Source organism: Coregonus lavaretus, assembly GCF_964263955.1.
Source record: "Coregonus lavaretus genome assembly, chromosome: 7".
In the NCBI taxonomy this organism is placed as follows: Eukaryota; Metazoa; Chordata; class Actinopteri; order Salmoniformes; family Salmonidae; genus Coregonus; species Coregonus lavaretus.
Genome location: NC_139994.1, coordinates 54868888 through 54889753, shown reverse-complemented (window position 1 = coordinate 54889753; position 20866 = coordinate 54868888). Strand labels below are relative to the sequence as shown.

Below are 20866 nucleotides of genomic sequence, written 5' to 3'. Positions count from 1 at the left end.
GCACCAATCAGAGTTGGAGAGGAAGCTATAGAAGAGGGAGACAAAGATGTTTGGACCTCTCCAGCAAGTCGAGAGCCACTTAGAGAGGCTCTTTGGAAGATGAGAACGGTGTGTGAGACCAATCAAGATGGTTGTAGAGGATTCCGGAATGGTTCCAGAATGGGGAAAGTGTGGCGGTTTAGATCACTCTGAACTCCCCTTCTCAAAGCGGAAACTAAGAGGGGAAAAAACGCCCCCTCTTGCCAAGTTTGTAATTGCCATTAATGGATATAAGGTCATTGAGAGTAGGGGTTTCATAAATATGCATACTCTTTATAATTTATTCCCCTTTCATACGAGCTGACCTGAAATATATGGCTTTAACATTACAACATTCTTAGCAGTCCCCGAACACCTGTCACACTGCTCTCACTACCAAGTTGAGCATGTCAAAAAAGGTAGCTGGGAGAAAATACATTGGCTCTCCTCAGGACAAATAGACTGTGACGGCCATCTTTTTCCCCTCGGCAACAAAAAGGGTCCCTTGACCAGGCAGCTCAGGCATGACGGATGTTCACCTCGCCGCAGAAGGTCAAAAGGGAGGGGACATTTGTGTTCACAGCTTGTCACTGGCCCGCTCTTCTCTCCACTGGCCTAATAGAGGATGTACTTTGGTATTATGACACTGTCATAGTATTGTAGCCTTCACCTCATCGCAAACTTTGACTTCCAATATGCTACGCTGTCACTCTTGAGGAGACTAGTGTTAGCTTGGCAAAGGCCTCCCCGATCTAGGTGACTCGTGAAGACAGATGATGTTAACTGCCATGAAAGTGCTCGCCTTATACCTCATTCTCCACATTCTCTCTCTCTCTCTCTCTCTCTCTCTCTCTCTCTCTCTCTCTCTCTCTCTCTCTCTCTCTCATTTTTGACCCTGTGTGTTTTTTCTCTGCCACCTGTCCATTTTCCACACTTTGAACATTGACCCCACAGAATGTTCTAGTCACAAGAACTCAGTGAGAAGTGTCGGTTTAGCATTTAGGTGTTGCCTTTTAAAGAGGTCACACATGAGCAAGCACATCGCAAAGAGGACACATTCACACACTCCCCCAATGATAACAAACCTAATTCATAATTTGATAAATGACATTAATTCTGCTCCTTTACCTCCTAATTCAGGTAAAGATTAGTAACTACATTCATCTTATTTTGACTCTGACGTACTGTAGTTTAAAAAGTAATTGAGTGAATAGGATATAGGAAGCCCTGCAGTGGTTTGTGTGATTGATGTTTGCTTTCACAATGGGTGAGATGGAAGTGATGGGCGTGAGCCGGAGCCCTTACCAGGCGTTTGGAAGTTCATGCGTCGAAGCTCCACAGGGTCGGTGGGGTTATGAGACAGCATCTCCTTACTGTTGGGCAGACTTCCTTTTCTAGCTTCGGATTCTGCCCTTTTCCTGTGGGGAAAAAACATGTAAAACATCAATATATATTATTATATCGTTTATTTGGTGCATTTTCCTTCCCTGTTGAAGATATTCCCTTACATTAAATGACAATATAATAAAATGTATGCATTTTACATACACAATATAATGTCTTAATGATTAATTACATCCGATATGTTCCAGGATAGTTCGTGTCCTCCTTTAATCCAGATTGTGTTATGTTTAGAATACATGGGGATGAATGCTACTCTTAGTGGGACATATATCTTAATGTTCATTAATGCTTATCAGATTAACAATTCTAGAGGCATAAAGTTAAAGCCCGGTGATTAACTTTAGTGCATCTTTAATTCATTCCGACATCAGGAATGGAGTCTAAATAATTCCATATCATGCTTATAAGAAGATATGGAGGTGCCATAAGTATTCAGACCTGAGATTAACCAACACGGAAGATGGAGATTTCATCAATGAGCTATAATCCATTTATATAGGGGATATAATATTTTTACCACTTGCAATCATTATCAAAGAGCTTTGACAAAGGGATCTGCCCAAAGATTTTGATCTGTGTAACAAGAAGTGTTTGGGGTACAAGTGACCTTTTAAATAGTTAATCATCTTTTGACTTCTGACCTCCAACCTCTCCTCGTCAGGGCTAAGTAAAAAATGACTGACCATTGCATTATATGGGAAGCAATGAGGTTTGTGTAAACAGCCTTGGGGGATCAATGGTGTATTGGTCAGGAGCAACAACAAAGGATGAAATGGGTCGTGCGAGGTCGATACCGCCATCTGAGGTCATCTACCACACACAGACGGGACCATACAGAATGAATCATGCCTCCATACGATTAGCTAAATTTGGTGGGGGAAAAAGGCTGAAAATGATAGAATGGGTACATCTGAACACATAGAGTCTATGTCTAACATTGTGAGAGTGTGGTAAATCTACCTTAACCAGAACCTACAACGTAATAGCCATCTAGTGATGCAAGGGCTCATCTGATAAAAACACATGATTAATCAAATTTGAAAGCTGAATAAAACATGAAATGCAATGATTGGGGAGTAGTTGTGTGGGGAAAGCTGGGAAAATGCTGTTAAAGTACCGGTATGGTATAGTGCTTTCCTGGCCAGTGAGTACATTTGGCTATGATGTCATACTGTTGAAGAAATATATCTATTTGTGATATATTATTGACATTCAATGTTCATGCATTTTGAGAATTAAGGAGAAAGTGAGGGGGTACAGTCTAGGCATTGTAATGCATGCAGGTCTGTTCTAGGCAGGCAAGTAAGTTGTCTCTTGCGGACAAACGGTGAGACATGAAATTCAATTGGAATCTAAGAAATAGGGAATTGTAGCGGTTGTGTTCATCAAGAAATTGACCCTTTGTATTGAGACAGACAGGACAGTCAGACATGTTGGTGAATATCAAGATGAGGACGTTACAGTGTCAACTCTAATCACAAGGTAGGTTCTTGTCAAATAGGAATAATATCAAATGTATTGATGTTTTAATGTAATGTAGGGTGAGAGTAACGAAAGAAATGAAAGCTCACTTAAAATCTTGAAGATGAACTGTCCTGGCTGATCAAATATATAGTGTCAATTCAAATACAATAATTTGGCACTTGGGTCTGAATTCAATCAATGCAAACAGCTGACTTTTGAAAGTGCGTTGGATTTGCACAGAAGCGGAAACCCGCTTTCTGCAATGATTGAACTCTGTCCAACAAGCTAGAATGTAGGAAATGTCCTCAAAGGGATACTAAAGGGTTGAGGTTGGGGTTGTTGTGGTATTGTCAGCATCTCACATCCTTTCACTCTTACCTGTCTGGTTTGCTGCTCCATTCGTAAGCAAGGAAAAGAAAGCATGACAGGACGTTAGCTGGCACGACAACATGACCCGTCGCTATGATGACTGAATAATCAGTATCACGCCCCATGGCTGAAGTTGAAGTCTGCCGTTCATATTTTATACTGTAATGTACTATTTCCTGTTGACCAAGCGGAAATATATGTGTCTAACTACAAAAAAGAACAATCGTATCTCAATGTTGGATGGTGTGCGAGATTAGTGTCGCTTTGCTACCGAACCCACGCTCAATTATGCCGCTTCGGTTAATTGTTGTTTAAAATACTATAATTTCATCCCAGGTGCAATCCAAAGATCTATCTCATTTTTTTTGGATACTTTTTTGAGGGGATGGATTGATTGTCACTCCAGCATGGAAGGGCTCTGTGTGTTTGTTTCAATGCTGAAGAATACCTGTATCAAGGCAACAACACATGACAATACAAATAATGTGCCTGCATGAAATATTGAAGAAACTAGATAATATCATTTCAGTTTATATGGCCTTTCCCCTTACCGTCGTAACAAAAGCCACTTATGTTTGTTGTGATCTGTTTTGTGTTCTGGAACACAGGGAACCATGACTTTCAGCTTAGATTAACATAAAAATATATATGATCTGTATCCGAGTGTGCATGTAGGTGTGCATCTTGCTGTGACTGATTTATACAGTTCATCAGTGATGCTGTGTTGCTATTAACTCGTCCTTTCCCCTGCCGCAACCCACACAGTAATGTTGTCATTTGCTCTTCACACGGAGCACCAATTCTATCACATTGATCTTGACAAGTGATATATCTCCTGGTTATGGACCGGAAAGTCCTGACACACTGGTGACATTGACTTGGTAATTGTTGTGTAAATCTGCCGTGGCACAAACAGAAACCAGAGAAGGCCTCCTCTCTACATTAAATCACTTTTTTTTTCTCATTTTAGTCATTTGGCAGACGCTCTTATCCAGAGCGACTTAAAGTTAGTGAGTGCATACATTTTCATACTGGCCCCCCGTGGGAAACAAACCCACAACCCTGGCGTTGCAAGCGCCATGCTCTACCAACTGAGCTACAGGGGACTATTCCATGCCCGACAGTTAGTTCAATGCTCCTCTCTGGTGCCCCTGACATTTCCCGACCAACATGGAAGCCCAGGGACAACCAAATAGTCACACACGCCTAACAATTGAAGGTAAATAGCCATAAGACTCAATGATATTGGATTGGTATTGGTATTTTTTATGTTGGATTGATGTTGGTATATTTAATGAATACCTATGCATTCAGAGATACTTCACATGTTCTTGCGTGGTGTTGAGTGGACAACATACCTATTGATAGACTAATTATAAGCCCAGGCTTACCAAAGTCTTCTCTCAAGACTGATTCTCTCAGTAATGTGTTAATACGCTCTACAGTGTCATTCAGTGTGGATGCTATGGAGACTGCTCCATGTGGCCAAAAGCAGTATTCAATCAAGGTGGAAACTAAAAGAGGGAGAAGCAAGGATAGAGAGAAATGTGTCCTTGTGATACACCAGGGCAACAGGGGGTCACTAAGCAAGCCTGGAGCGCAGTTCTCTTGTGTGTGTGTGTCGGGTGGGGGGGGGGGGGTGGGGGTTGACTTCAGAGGTGGCCTGAGGGCCTGTTCTAAAGCAGCATTCACATGCACTGACACAGAGCAAATACTCTGAGCACTCTCCTCCTACGCTTGACTGATGAGCGGTGACGGCGAACGGCCAGCTTCCGCTGTGTGTGTGATTGAGAGTGCTTGTGTATATGTGTGTGTGTGTGCGCCTGTTCGCCTGTGCGTGTATCCTTCTGATATGTAGACTGTGTGTGACAGTGTATTTGCCTGTACTTAATGTGTCTCTCTCTATCTCACCTTCTTGTGTGTGTGTGTGTTTCTCTTTCTCCAGTCCTTACATTTTACATTTTAGTAATTTAGAAGACGCTCTTATCCAGAGCGACTTACAGTTAGTGAGTGCATACATTTTCATACTGGCCCCCCGTGGGAAACGAACCCACAACCCTGGCGTTGCAAACGCCATGCTCTACCAACTGAGCTACACGGGGCTACACAGGGCTTACCTCTTGTACAGGAGGATGGCGATGACGATGCATATGATGAAGACGACAGCGAGCACTGGGCCCACCACCCAGATAAGTCCCTCCTCCTCGTCAATGATTGGCTGGGGGTCGAGGTCAGCTGACACAAGAGGGTCAGAGTAGGGGCTGGTGGCATACATGGTCTGGGAAGGAGAGGAAGGGTAGTGGTATTAGTCATCACACTGTTATTTTGTTGAGGCTCTCAGGCTACACATTACATGACAGAGGCATTATACCACAAGTGTAAATACTAGTGGGATAATTATTACAAAATACATTTAAAAAATAGGCTAGTAACCACATGTAGGTAGAGTACAGCACAGTAGAGTAAAGTACGGACTTGGGAAATTATTTTACCACCACAATGTAGTTACCCAAGGTACCCAGACTAGGATAGGAAATACTTTTGGCTGACTCCAATAGCCACTATTCCTCTGCCTCCCATGACTTTGAAAACAACATTTTGTGATCCCAGACTATGTTCCTTATCGTTCCTCAACATAAAATGATCTCTTACTCTTGACTGTGTGGCTGCCTAGAAAAACAACCTGCACTCTCTCACATCTCTATCAACCCTCAAAGTGGAGCTCCAATCAATAGAACTCAGCCCTTCTGTGAGGCCACTGAAAGTTTCCAAGTTCAAAAGTTTCCAAGTTTTAGAACACGTAGATTCGGTCAGTCTGACTTTCACAAAGACATCGGGACAACCTGTATGTGACGTCTAGGCCATGATTAGCCCATTCAAAGTTATTGTGTCAATGCTAATTAATGAATTCAACTCTCCAAACGATATGGGCATGTGGTAATACTGTATCTCTAATATCTCTCATTTGTGCCCTGATTGAGTTCCTTCACACCATTCTGAGGGGAACGAAATAAAGACTGGGGCTTTGGGGCAAAGAAAAAGCCAATCAGTGCTGTGGTGGGCAAATTGGAGATTCCCCCCCATTTTGTCCGCGAACCCACTGTTATCATCCTCCTTTACCTGTAGTCAGGACTGACTGCCTTAAAACCTCCCAGCTCATCAAATCCATCATTCTTCCGCGTTTAGTCAGCTAATCATGCCCCTTTCTCCTTTGACACACACATACACACACACTAGCTGCAGCGGAGGAGATAAAGACGTTCGCCCGTAGGCGCGCAATTAAAGAGGAGTCTCGTTATAGAGATATTCCTGCGATTGGCAGGAGCCTCTGGGGAATTTCCCCTCTGCAGTAGCAGACTCCATTCTCGCCGTGGCCCTTTTTCAGAGACCAGGGCTCAAAAGGACTCGACGTAACGCATCCATCCAAGGGAGGTGCCCCCTGCCAAGACACAGTGGATTTGGGTCTTTGACGTTTAACATGCAACTTTAAGCATGAAGGCGAAAGATCCCTGGCAAAGGAAATCGCCAGAGGGCCGACTGTAGTACCTGTTTGAACTAATTCCTTTATGGAGTGGGGTGTCTAAGAGAAGAGAAGGAGAAACAAATGGAGAAAGAGAGAGAGAGAGAGAGAGAGAGAGAGAGAGAGAGAGAGAGAGAGAGAGAGAGAGAGAGAGAGAGAGAGAGAAGAGGTTTCTAATAATTTTTGTATAAAAGGCATATACTTACATTTTCTGAGATCTCGAGGACAGCAAGCACAAAGAAGATGTACTCTTGGCCATTGGCGAGCTGCTTGTTTTCAAAGTCACCATAGATCTTGGTGTCTCCCAGAGTGAAGTCGGTGGGAAGGTCTTTGAAGTAGGCAGCGATGTAGGCTTTGGGCTCAGCTTGCCTCCGGAAGCGAAGGCCTCGACTTGTTCGGTTAATCTCTTTCAGCAGCTAAAAGTGAAGAGTAGAAACAATGCAGACAGTCGATAAAAAGAAACAAAGATAGTCGTTTTGCAGTCGCACACACACACACACAGACACAGACACACACACAGGCACACACGCACAGACACACACACAAACACACACACACACATCAAATCTGTGTTACATCCCTCCTGATTACAAAAGCTCAAACTACTGATTGCAACGGAAGAGGAAATATTACCATTTGGATTTCATTTGTTTTACACGGCAAGGATTTCGAGATGTGTGGATTTACCTAAATGAGATTCTAGAATAATAATGAATACTGTCAAACATTTCAAAAGGATTTTAAGAAAGAGGTCAATGTTTTGACGTTCCAGTGGCTCTGCTGTTTCTGTGTGTGTGTGTTTGTGTGTGTGTGTGTACGGGTGTGTGTGTACATGTGTGTACGTGCATGCATGTGTGTATATTATGTTCCTGACTGGCTCAGGGCGAAATCCTTGGCCCTGATGTCACAACACATTTTTATTTTTGGCTCCATTGACGATGCAAAGAGGACAACGAGTGATAAAGTGCTAAAGCATTGCATAACATTTAGAAGGAAAGAGAGGCAAATATGTGTTAAACTGACTGAACTTAGGGTAGCGATATATTACATTGATATATTCCTCAGACACCAGAACCATCACGATTGCATGACGGCTTGTAGTCATTGGAATACACTTATTTAAAATGTAAATTAGCAAATACCCTGTGGCATGCTAAACAATGGGGGTCGCTAGGTGGGGTTACTCATTGAAAGTGCTGAGAGCACCAACTGTAGTGTAAGTACCAAGTCCCTAAAAAAGGGTTAGGCAACCCTGGTCCTTTGTTTATGATTTAACCGACCAGGTGTGTTGAATTTAGGCAATCACTTAACTGATCAATTAGCTTGGTCTGGTGTGGTGCTTAGTTGGAACAAAATCCTGCAGTACCTGCGGCACCCAGGAACAGGGTTGCCTACCCCTGGCCTTAATGTATCACTTAAACAACAATGCAATGGTGTTCTGTTGCTTGCTCGGCATGGGTAATTTACATTTACATTTTAGTCATTTAGCAGACGCTCTTATCCAGAGTGACTTACAGTTAGTGAGTGCATACATTTTCATACTGGCCCCCCGTGGGAAACGAACCCACAACCCTGGCATTGCAAGCGCCATGCTCTACCAACTGAGCTACAGGGGACTACATCATGTCTAAATGTATCTCAAATTGATTTGAACATGATTACATTTTACGTTTTAGTCATTTAGCAGACGCTCTTATCCAGAGCGACTTACAGTTAGTGAATGCATACATTTTTCATACTAATGTGCGACAAATGCCAATATCGGTCAAATGACTTGAATGAGATTTGTGCCACAAATGCCAAAACGCTACCATGTGACAATAGTGCAAGGGAAACCAAACCAAAGCATGTTGTTGTCATACCTTGTCCATAGACTGGCCTACAGGGTAAGGAAACCAATGTCATTGTAATTTGGGTGAACTAACTGGCCAAGAAATACACCCATGCTAATGTAAAGCTTATGGGAGGGTCAGAATTCCAGTCGGGATCAGAACAAATGAATTTACAGCCAGAATTCCAGACTCCTAAAAGATGTTGAGCAGATCGTGGTCCTGAGGAAGAATAGCAACACACACACACACAGAGATCCGCTCAACTGAGTCTCCTACACAGACAGTAACAACTGTCTCTGCTCGATAGCACATTTTCACCCTTCATACAATATAGAAATGTGTTTAGATATATTTATATTCAGAGAGATGTATCCCGTTCTCAGTTTATTGTTGATTCATTTAGTTTGTTCCTAAAACCGACAATTTTGGTCACACAGAAGGAATCGCTGCAGCACTTAGACAGAAAACGACAGGAACCACAGATAAAAAATCGTCATTATTATATCTGCGTCAACAGAGGAATCATGACACTAACAGCTATTGGAAATAGTAGAGGACTTGAGTGCAGGAAAAGACAGCGAGATGGAATGGGGGCCAGAGCTTTAGAGCAGCACACACACACACACACACACACACACACACCACCACCACTCTCATTTTGTAAGTGGCCAGGAGCCTTACGTAACATTCAAATCAAAAGATGGGGGTGAGTCCCCAAGACGACTGGATTGTATCATAACAGAAAAATGCTGCTTCATCATATTCACACCAGGCTAGCCCCATCTCCGCTCCCCCCTCCCCCACATGTCTCAAATTGCATTGTTGCACTGCACTAATAGGAGGACCAGCCATTATTTACCCACTAGCAACACCGGGCAACCTGGTCAGAATATGAATTAGGTCACACTTTTACAATGGGAATGTGATTGCTTCCGCACAAAAAAGGCAGAACTTGGCTTGCTCTTATGGGAAAGTTTAATGGTATGCAGTTCTATGCTCAAGTGTTATTGCTATAGGTTACAAGATAACACTGATTCATGCCCAATGAAAACTGACATAAATAAGTGATTAAGTGAATGTATGTAATGGTGTGAAACATCTATTGGATCATGTCTGCTTGATTTATCTGGTTTTAGACATCGTATCAACGTGAGCCAATCCTGCTACTCAGTCAGAACTCCATATCTCTCTCTCTCTGGAGTGTGTGTGCGCCTGTCAATTGTCTGCACTGGCTTTGGCACAAGGGCCGGTGGCACTGTCTGATAATGTCTTCAATCATTTCTCATGTCAACACGGCTAAATCCAGCCGCCCTTGGGAAAAGTTGGGAAAAGGTGAGAGCCCGATATTGACAAACAAATCAATTCTGACGGGAGGGGGCGACTTTTGGGTATTCGTTCAAGGCGTGACACATGGGCCTGTGCACACAGCCAAAATCGGCAGATGAGACTCAGCGAGACAACAGCATGGTTCTCGTCAGAGAAAAAGTAATGCTCATATTATGTCTTTGCTTGCTCTATTTACCGTAATAGGAATAAATCATCCTAATAAGTACCTACTCACAATGAAAAGTAAAGTATTTAATGCATTTGAATCTATACCTAAGCCATCTCATATCTACTTACACCAAAAGTCTAGTGATGCAAAAGGTGCTAAAACCATTCTGTTCACAATTATGTTGGGTTTCGATCAATTGCAGATACTGGATTTCTGAATCGTGCTTTTGAAAGAGCATTTTAATTGTACAGCAGTATGTCCTGGATAGAGGGAATTCAAAGACACTTCTGGAAGCGCTATCTGGAGACCCACTTACTGCCATCCATAGTATCTTATGAGTGTTAGGAATGTTTCACATGTGTTAGGCAGGTGAGTGTGTGATGTGATGAGGGCCGTTAACATAGCTGAGAGATTGTTTATATGCAATTGACGCATCACAAAGAGCATGCACACTTTACGGTTTGACTGCAAAATCCTTACGTAAGCTTTCTCCACTACTGTACCTGAGCATACACAGTGCATGAAAGCTTCTCAAATACCTAGACCGGCTAAATATAAATGTTGTCAAGTACTTTTGTGCATAACCAGTGTGATACCTTTCCCTTGAATAAGGACAGACACACAGGCCTGATGCAGCTCTTCGGGTAATTTCAGTTGAGAGGGAGAGAGGGGTGGGAAAGGGGGGGTTGAGTTGCAGTGCACTTGATGACTACTCCATGTTCTACCTCATTTCCATATGAATAATGCTCTCTGCAGCTATTTGCATCAATCAACGAGCCCTGTCCCCAGTTTTCCCCACCCCCATCCTCTCCTATCTGCAGAGTTAAGTGCCGAGTTCTTCCTACCACCTTTCATTTTAAGTAAGACTTGAGAGAGTGATGAGACCTAGGCAGTCTCTACTGGATTTGGGCTGAAGACAATTCCATTGTAATTCAGTCAGTATTGAGAATCCACAACAGGAATTGAATGGTAATGTCTAATAAGGACTTTTTGGAATTTGTATTTATTTCTTGGACTATTTTGTGGTACCTACCTCTTCTAGGTTCATCTCATCTGGACTGTCCCAGGGTTTGAGGAACTTTCCTGTGCGCTGTTTCTTCAGAGGCACCACCACTATGTAGTATCCCCTGGAAATGAGAGGGAAAGAATGAAAACAACACTTTTCAAGGTCATTGTCAGTTCACTCCAGAATATGTTTACGATGCACAATTTTTATATGGTCACATGCTGAGCCTCGACTAAACAAACCAAGATCAAAGATTTCCGCTTCAGACACAACAATGTTTAGTCTCCATGGGCACCATAACAAGTCTTTATGTTGAGGTCTTCGCACTAATCCTGTAGGTGTAACAGGGTAGGGGGTGTTGAGGACAACAGACAAAGACGACAAATGATCGCGCCATTAACAAGTTACTCTAGCCCGCTATCATTACATTAAGAGTTGGTTTTCTTCCATGTTTGTCTTTTAGTTGAAGCATGATCAGAAAAGTCGGGCACACTGTCACACCTCGCTGAGGACGCCGTGGGCTAATTAGCAGCCCTTCGCGAGGGAGAGAAGAGGAGCTGGAATTAGAGGGATTTTCATCCCTCCATTGGGCGGCAAGGAAGATAATAGCCTCTGCCAGACTTTTTTGAGGGCTTCTCCTGGCTGGGCACAGTGCTAGCTAGCGTTAGCCAGGAAGGCAGTGTGGCAGGCTAATGGGAAGCTAATTAGCTTAAGCTCTGGCACGGGGGAGAGTGGGCCCGAGCGCATCCAGCAAGATCAAAACCCGAAATGGGTTTGAAATGCCAGTCTACAATTGGATCTGCGTGTTGGCCTTTTGACAACCCAGGGCTTAGTTGGAATGGCAGGGAGAGACATTACAAGACCTAATACTGGGGAGTGGGATAACTTGGATGGGAGAATTCATGGTGTCATCCTCTCTGTGTTGAGGAAGAGAGAACAAGAGGAACAGGCTTGATACAATGCAATTAATGTAAAATACAGGGTTCAATTCTAAAGAAAGCAATGATGTTCAGTGCTGATGTTCTGACCTTTCAAACACTATCCAACAAACAAAAATTGGTGAGAAATCTGTGTAAAATCTTGTCCCTTTCAGTTATTAAGTGCAACTATGCAGATAATATAATAGCAACGTGAGTGACATTGAGCAATAAGGAGAAAGAAGCTTTAATGGTATCATGCTGATATAATTGAACCGAAAGATGAGCTGAAGGTAAATAAACGGATTAGGTCAGCCACCGAGGCACATTAATTAAGTGAAATCAAATTAGGCTAAATAGTCAGCTCTATAAGTACAAGTCTGCAATTAGCGATTAGTATTAGCATTAGTTTTAATCCCCGCCACTCACCTGACTTTCTCTGAAGTCTGGACTGAGGGTAGCTCTACAGTGACCTTGCCGTCCAAGTTGGTCTTGCCGATCAGGTAGGGCTTGGTGCGCAGGATGTCAGGGGCGGTCATGGTGGAGACGCGGTGCTGGAGACCGCCGGCGCTGTTGCCCCGGTTGGTTAGCAGGAAGGAGTACTGTGTCTCGGGCTGCAGACCAGTGATCAGCTTCTGAGTGAGCTTGCCGTCCACCTCCACGCTCTGGCCGTCGTCATAAAGGATCTGGATGTGCGATGGAAGGAAAGAGTGTGTGAATGTTGAGGATATGCACTAATTCGACACTTGAGGTCTGTTTAGTCTGGATCTGTATTGTAAGTGATAATCAACGAACGGCTATGCATTCTATGGAAAATAATGAACGACATGGAAGGTGTGTTCCATGACCTGCTAGTGGAGTTGAACTAACCTTCCACGGAGTTAGAATATTTTCCAGAGAACACATACAGCCCCGAGATGATTATCCCTTTTATACCATGGCTATAATTGAACACATTTGCCGCTAGACATGCGTTAATTTGCAGGTAGAAATGTGTTCAACATCCACTGAAGTAGCTAGCAAGTTTACTAGACACACTATATATACAGAAGTATGTGGACGCCCCTTAAAATTAGTGGATTCAGCTATTTCAGCCACACCCGTTGCTGACAGGTGTATAAAATCGAGCACAAAGCTATGCAATCTCCATAGACAAACATTGGCAGTAGAATGACCTTACTGAAGAGCTCAGTGACTTTCAACGTGGCACCGTCATAGAATGCCACCTTTCCAACAAGTCAGTTCATAAAATTTCTGCCCTGCTAAAGCTGCCCCAGTCAACTGTAAGTGCTGTTGTTGTGAAGTGGAAATGTCTAGGAGCAACAACGGCTCAGCCATGAAGTGGTAGGCCACACAAGCTCACAGAACGGGCCGAGTACTGAAGCGTCTGTCCTCGGTTGCAACACGCAATACCGAGTTCCATACTGCCTCTGGAAACAAAGTTAGCACAAGAACTGCATAGTGCCAACAGCCACAATGCATAGTGCCATTTGTAAAGTTTGGTGGAAGAGGAATAATGGTCTAGGGCAGTTTTTCATGGTTCGGGTTAGGCCCCTTAGTTCCAGTGAAGGGAAATCTTAACTCTACAGCATACAATTACATTGTAGACAATTCTGTCCTTCCAACTTTGTGGCAACAGTTTGGGGGAAGGCCCTTTCCTGTTTCAGCATGACAATGCCCCCGTGCACAAAGCGAGGTCCATACAGAAATGGTTTGTCGAGATCAGTGTGGAAGAACTTGACTGGCCTGCACAGAGCCCTGACCTCAACCCTATCGAACACCTTTGGGATGATTTGCCCAACATCAGTGCCCAACCTCACTAATGCTCTTGTGGCTGAATGGAAGCAAGTCCCCGCAGCAATGTTCCAACATCTAGTGGAAAGCCTTCCCAGAAGAGTGGAGGCTGTTATAGAAGCAAAGGGGGGACCAACTTGGTCATGTAGTGTAGCTACAGTAGTTGCCTTGGTAACAAACAAACATACTTGCTAGTTTAGCTAACCAAACCAATCAGCAATAGCTTGCTATTGTGAAAATCAAATTCAACAATGCAAATAATGTTTTTATTCAACTTTTGCTTTCGGGAAATAATGCATATATAGGGAAATAATGCACACTCTAGAATGCCCTTCAAGACAATCAGAAACTAGTATTCAACAATGCCATGGTATAACACTACTATATCTTTGGCTGATGTCACTTAATATTTTCTGGAATGCTGTCCTCGAACATTGTTGATTAAAATACGAAAAGTTCTTACTGTGAAGGGCTGAGCTGCATTATAGTTGTCTGGAATCTCCCAGGTGAGGAGCACGGATGTCTTCATGGCAGCTTTCACATGAAAGTTTTTTGCAAACACTGCTAAAAGAAAGGGGAAGCAGATTAATTAGACACGAAACAAACACAACCCTCTTTAAAGGATTCCAGAGCAACAAACCTCTTACCTGACCATGTTTCCCTTTACAACCAGTCTGAAACCAGCACTAGAGTGGTCTTAGCAGGGCTACAGTACTCCCATCTTACCTTAGCTTACTTTTATCTTACCTTTTTATTAAAATCAGCTTTAACCTACAGGCTCACCTTTGGCTTGGCTGACAACACATGGGACACATATACTTACTCCACCTGATATCTTTCTTTCTTATGGGGAGGGAGGGCTATGTATACATACAGATGATTTTTAAACAATTCTGAGATCGGATTAATCTGTTTGTTCTTCTGCCACTCTGGCTTGACGAGGTGGTTGCTGTTGGTGGTGGTTGTGGGGTGAAGTTGGATTGGTGGGCGGGAGGTTGAATTGGGGTGGGGTCCTACCTTGATCCAAGGGCTGTGTCCTGAACTGGACACTGGGGCTATAGGGGCCGGAGCCTTTGCTGGTGAAGGCACACATTTTGATATCGTAAGTAGTGTCTGCCTTGAGGCCGTCAAGGGTGACGGTGGACTCCGGGGCGATGATGAAGAGTTCCGAGGGGCTCCGAGGGCTGTTGATGTCCTTGTACTGCAGGGCGTACTTCACGATAACGCCGTTGCTCTCCGCCAGTAACAGGGGATTCCAGCTCACCTGAATGGTGGTGGTAGTGCCGCCCACGGCTGCAATGCTTTGTGGGAAGCCGCTAGGCATATCTTCAGGGGTGCTGATTTCTTTGACCGTCTCCTCGCCGAAGCCCACCTTGTTACGGGCGGACAGGCGGAAGGTGTATGATGCCCCCTTGTGGATCTCTTTGGTGGTGTAGTGGTTCTCGCGCTCTGGGAACTCAATGATGGTCAGAGGGTCGACGTCTTTGCGACCGAAGCGGAGGCGGTAGCCCTGCAGGGGGCCGTGGGTTAAAGATGGGGGGTGCCATTGGAGGAGGGCAGTGCCCATGTTGGTGGGGCTGACCATGAGTCGTGGTTTTTCAGGTACTAAGAGAAGAGCAGTGACAAAATATATATTTTTAATACAAATACCATGCAAAGAACCCCTTCAAACTGCCATAGCATTTTAAAAGCAATATCCAACAGACATTATGACAATTATGAGAGTATGATGACATCCCAAAACAACCCAACCCATAATGCATGAAAAAATCTGATCTCCTTTCCCACTAATTACAGCGTAAAGGGTTGTCATTGTCTGATGCTGTTATGACTTCATGAGTAGTCTTACCCCACCAAGGGAGCAGTAGATAGCTAACACCCTGTTTGCATGAATGCTGTTTGCTTTGATACCTAACCAATATAGCATTCCTCTTAAGCCTTTACTGAGTGAAGGCTCCTATCCCCTCCCAACACACACACAAACACTAGCCGTCTATCTCTGTACGCTGGTGGAGGCAGGTGGAGCTTGAAAGGCTTTACAGACAGATTAGACGACAGCGCAATTATATGTCACACACACACAACAAAGTATTTCTGAACTGCCATTTGGATTGTGTCATGCGTCTCTCTCAAAAGAAACCAATGAGAGCTGAACAGAACATCGGGCTGCCATTAATTTGGGTGTATTTTTCTTCCCAGATTTCCCCAACTGATTTCTCCATTAGTTCCTTAACCCCAGTGAGCATTCCAATGTCAAAGCGGCGGCTGAGCGGAATTACAATTGTTGTCATAATTGAGGTGGCAATTAGCTGCATTCACATTTTAATAGCCATGGGGGGAAAGGTCGATTAGCATTTATTTTGCTTCCTTTCACTGGGTGCAATTTTCACAGCTCTCTACAGCACAAATGCATTTTTGGATGATCACAGGGTACATTAGCAGAGGGGCAGGGGGAGATTTGTCAGTGATGACAGTTCCCTTACCTGCGCCAGTGGTGGTGATCAGCTTGACCTTGCTGCGAGCTCCGTCTCCCTTTGTTGTGTAGGCTGCCACAGCAACTGAGTACATGGTCTCAGCCTGCAGGTCTGTGATGACCATTTCCTGTAGATTATAAGAATAGGGATTTTTTAGAACTCTTTCTAGGGATTTTGCTGCAATTTGTGCATTTTTACGGGAATGTTTAGTGGTGGGGGTCACATTTTTGCGCATGCATTTATGCTGTATTTAATTCAGAGGACATTATCTCACAGATATTCGCTCACTAATTAGTAAATGACTGGCAATGAACATGGTTGGTACAAATCTGTCCTGCCACTATATAGTCCACCATCCTTTGCTCAATGCATACGATCCTTCGCTCCATGCAAACAATCTGGACTGGTGGACATGTGTCAGCATAGGTCACTCCATGCATTGAAAAGGCGAGGGTGTAAGTAGTGCAGTACAAATTATAACATACAGTATTATCTTTTTGAAACTTGGTCCCCTTTCAAAAAGCTTGTTTATTATAATCAACACCGGTAAGCATTTATGAATAGCCTCGTAATGTTGGCTATGGATTTCTGTTAGTCAAGCCATTCCATATCAATTTACAAGTAGAAAACAAGTAGTTAGTGTATGTTTTCTCGTTTTGTCTTAGTGGGATTCAGAACAGTTAGGAGGTTATGTGAGGTTCAATATAGTCAAAACCAAGCGAAGATCACGAACAGAGGAAACACAGAGCATGCAGGGCAACGAAGGGGGAACGGGATTAACACTATATCAGGTCTCTGTATCTACTCACATGTTCAGTTGAATCATCATATTCCCACTGATTAAGATGTGAGAGAAATAAGAGCGAAAACAAAACAACGGCTAAGTACAGAGTCACCGGTCACTAGTGAGAGAGTAGATGATAGAGAAAGTGATAGAGGAGAAGCCACAGACAAGACACATATACTGATGGATGATTTTACCCCTAAGAGATGTCATTCACTGACCACCAATAAGTTATTGATTATGTCAGTTCCATTGCATTTACAGATGTGTGATCCATCGCATTTCAATTAAAGCACCAGTGCATTCGGAAAGTATTCAGACCACTTCCCTTTTTCCACACTTTGTTACGTTACAGCCTTATTCTAAAATGGATCAAATTATTTTTATACACTGTAATGAAAAAGCAAAAACAGGTTTTTAGACATTTTTGCAAATAAAAAATAAAATAAACAATTGAGCTCAGGTGCATCCTGTTTCCATTGATCATCCTTGAGATGTTTCTACAACTCGATTGGAGTCCACCTGTGGTAAATTCAATTGATTGGACTTGATTTGGAAAGGCACACACCTGTCTATATAAGGTCCCACAGTTGACAACGCATGTCAGAGCAAAAATCAAGCCATGAGGTCGAAGGAATTGTCCGTAGAGCTCCGAGACAGGATTGTGTCGAGACACAGATCTGAGGAACGGTACCAAAAAATGTCTGCAGCATTGAAGGTCCCCAAGAACACAGTCGCCTCCATCATTCTTAAATGGAAGAAGTTTGGAACCAACAAGACACTTCCTAGGGCTGGCTGCCCGGTCAAACTGAGCAATCAGGAGAGAAGGGCCTTGGTCAGGGAGGTGACCAAGAACCCGATGGTCACTGTGACAGAGCTTCAGAGTTCCTCTGTGGAGATGGGAGAACCTTCCAGAAGGACAACCATCTCTGCAGCACTCCACCAATCAGGCCTTTATGGTAGAGTGGCCAGACAGAAGCCACTCCTCAGTAAAAGGCACATGACAGCCCCCTTGGAGTTTGCCAAAAGGCACCTAAAGGACTCTCAGACCATGAGAAACAAGATTCTCTGTTCTTATGAAACCAAGATTGAACTCTTTGGCCTGCATGCCAAGCGTCATGTCTGGAGGAAACCTGGCACCATCCCTACGGTGAAGCATGGTGGTGGCAGCATCATGCTGTGGGGATGTTTTCAGCGGCAGGGACTGGGAGACTAGTCAGGATCGAGGGAAAGATGAACAGAGCAAAGTACAGAGAGATCCTTGATGAAAACATGCTCCAGAGCGCTCAGGACCACAGACTGGGGTGAAGGTTCACCTTCCAACAGGACAATGACCCTAAGCACACAGCCAAGACAATGCAGGAGTGGCTTCGGGACATGTCTCTGAATGTCCTTGAGTGGCCCAGCCAGAGCCCGGACTTGAACCCAATCGAACATCTCTGGAAAGACCTGAAAATAGCTGTGCAGCAACGCTCCCCATCCAACCTGACAGAGCTTGAGAGGATATGCCGAGAAGAATGGGAGAAACTCCCCAAATAGAGGTGTGCCAAATTTGTAGAGTCATACCCAAGAAGACTCGAGGCTGTAATCGCTGCCAAAGGTGCTTCAACAAAGTACTGAGTAAATGTTCTGAATACTTATGTAAATATGATATTTCCTAAGTTTGCAAAAATGTCTAAAAAACAGTTTTTGCTTTGTCATTATGTGTTAGGCTGATGTGGGGGGAAAAAACAATTCAATCACTTAAGAATAAGGCTGTAACGTAGCAAAACGTGGAAAAAGTCAAGGGGTCTGAATACTTTCCGAATGCACTGTAGTTTGTGTGATTGTCTCCACCAGATATTGAGAGTAACAGAGGGTGAGTCACATACTGTGTAGGTCTATTCCTAGACATGCACACCAATGTATGAATGTGTAGCTATCTTATCATAGATTTACTCAATGGGTGACTCAGTTTCAAAGATCCTGAGAACAACTAATTTGTGTCATTAGGATTTAATGGAAAAACGTGTGGTTTTAACAACATTTTCTACTGCTTAGTAGCATGTCCATGTATTTTCACTCTGGCATGTGTGACTCTTATGCTCTGTGGACTGTCCTTGTGTCAGAGAACTTCTCAAGGTGAGAGAACCTGTGAGTTTTGGGCGGAAGGCGGAGGAGGGTGCTTACCTGCGCATCGTCAATCAAGATGTCCTTGATGACTGGCTGTCCCATGGGCTCCCCATTAACCATCCTGACATAGTGCACCTGGTACCCTCGGATCTGCCCATGCTGCTTGATGGGCATCGGCGAGCGCCAGATGACTTTTATTGACGTGGAGTTGACAGTCTCCACCTCGACTTTACGAGGCGGGCCGCTGGGAACTGGAGGAACACCATGGGATAAAAAAAGAAGGTCAAGATTATAGAGGACCCCTTCTCCCCTGTGAATTTCTGGCCAACTCCAAAGAGCAAAATGCTGGGGTGAAAAAATCTACAAAAGGGGAGCATACTGCAACAAGCACTGTATGACATCAATATTTCAACAATGGCAAGGGAAAAGAAAAACAACCCCAAAAACAGGTCTGACAATTGACCTAATCTTGAAACATTCAAAAATGGGAGTAGTGGATTAAAAACATGGAATAAAAATGTGTTTGTTAAAATTGAAAAGAGGAGCCAAAGGGGATGCTTCAAAAGCTTGAAGCACCCTGCAAGAATTTTGGCTATGAAGCGTGAAGAAAAAGTGAAAAGAAATATTGTCATTCTTGGCCATTTAAAAATATATATACCTTCCAACTTGTGCCCTTTCCACTGTCCATAACTTGGCATTCAGTCAAATTCATTAAAAAAAAGTTAAAATCAAACGTTTTTTTCTCATACATAAAAAAAAGAAAGACAGTTTGGGACTGGAAGTCAAAGGCCTGAAGTGCTTCGATGCAGGAGAAAATGCCATACCAAATGTTGAAATTGAGTATTAGGGGATAAAGGCAGAAAAATACTGACAAAAAGTTAAATGAGCTTTAAAAAATAGTTAGTTGCAATCGGTTTAATAAAAAAAAAAGTTGCACGGAAGTAGTCCAAGTTAGTAAAAGTGGGATCATAATGAGAGTTAGGAGTGTTGTCAGCTTTGTTAGAAGCAGGAGGAAGAAGCAGAGAGGGATGCTAGGTCAAAGGGACTGTAGATGCTGTTAGACAGTATCTGAAGGGGGTTAGAGGTTAGAGGGCAGACTGGGTTTGCAACGGGGGCAGCGGCTTCGGAAAAACATACCATCCTCCTCGGTGCGGATGAGCTGTGGTAAACTTTCAGGTCCTTCACCCACATCTGTGTGAGCAGTCACTGTCACACGGTATTCCGTCCATTTTTCCAAGTTTTCCAAGAGGTACTGGGAGCTTTCTGGAGGGATGCCGGATATTTTTCGGGTGGTGGTGTCCTCCCCTTCAGTGGCAGCGTATTGGATGGCATACTTAGTTATGATCCCATTCTGTAACTCCATAGGGGGCGGCCGCCAACTTACCAGGATATTGGTGGAGCTGGGGCTAGAGCACTTCACATCCTGAGGTGGAGCTGAGGGCTCTGATTGGAGGAGGAGTGGATTGGAGGAGGAGCAGGGTTTTGTTTGATTGGATCAACCATTTCAGTAGGGGTTTTGTTTCATTTTGTTTGTTTCGAGGAGGGGTTTCACAGGTAGGTTGAAGTTTTTTTTGGGTTGAGTTGATGGTGTTGGAAATGAACAAACAATAAAGAAAAGGGAAAGGGAAAATAAATATGATACAAAATGAGGACGAAGCACTGAAACAATGTTTGCAA

The 20866-nt window shown here is 43.6% G+C and overlaps 1 protein-coding gene across 5 annotated transcripts in view; it reads right to left on the bottom strand.

Annotated features, from left to right (window-relative positions):
• Positions 1-20866, bottom strand: part of LOC311132985 (receptor-type tyrosine-protein phosphatase delta-like) — a 121560-nt gene that overhangs the window by 46446 nt on the left and 54248 nt on the right. For 2 of the 5 annotated variants that reach the window (XM_084166390.1, XM_084166393.1), the window contains exons 9-19: positions 20327-20632; positions 19247-19440; positions 17103-17129; positions 16303-16420; positions 14837-15424; positions 14283-14383; positions 12455-12711; positions 11136-11229; positions 6982-7191; positions 5373-5533; positions 1324-1436 (exon numbers count right to left, since the gene is read on the bottom strand). In XM_084166390.1, coding sequence (XP_084022516.1) covers positions 1324-1436; positions 5373-5533; positions 6982-7191; positions 11136-11229; positions 12455-12711; positions 14283-14383; positions 14837-15424; positions 16303-16420; positions 17103-17129; positions 19247-19440; positions 20327-20632 — 2169 coding nt within the window. The remainder of the gene's footprint in view (positions 1-1323; positions 1437-5372; positions 5534-6981; positions 7192-11135; positions 11230-12454; positions 12712-14282; positions 14384-14836; positions 15425-16302; positions 16421-17102; positions 17130-19246; positions 19441-20326; positions 20633-20866) is intronic. The other 3 variants (XM_084166391.1, XM_084166394.1, XM_084166392.1) reach the window with 2 other exon arrangements.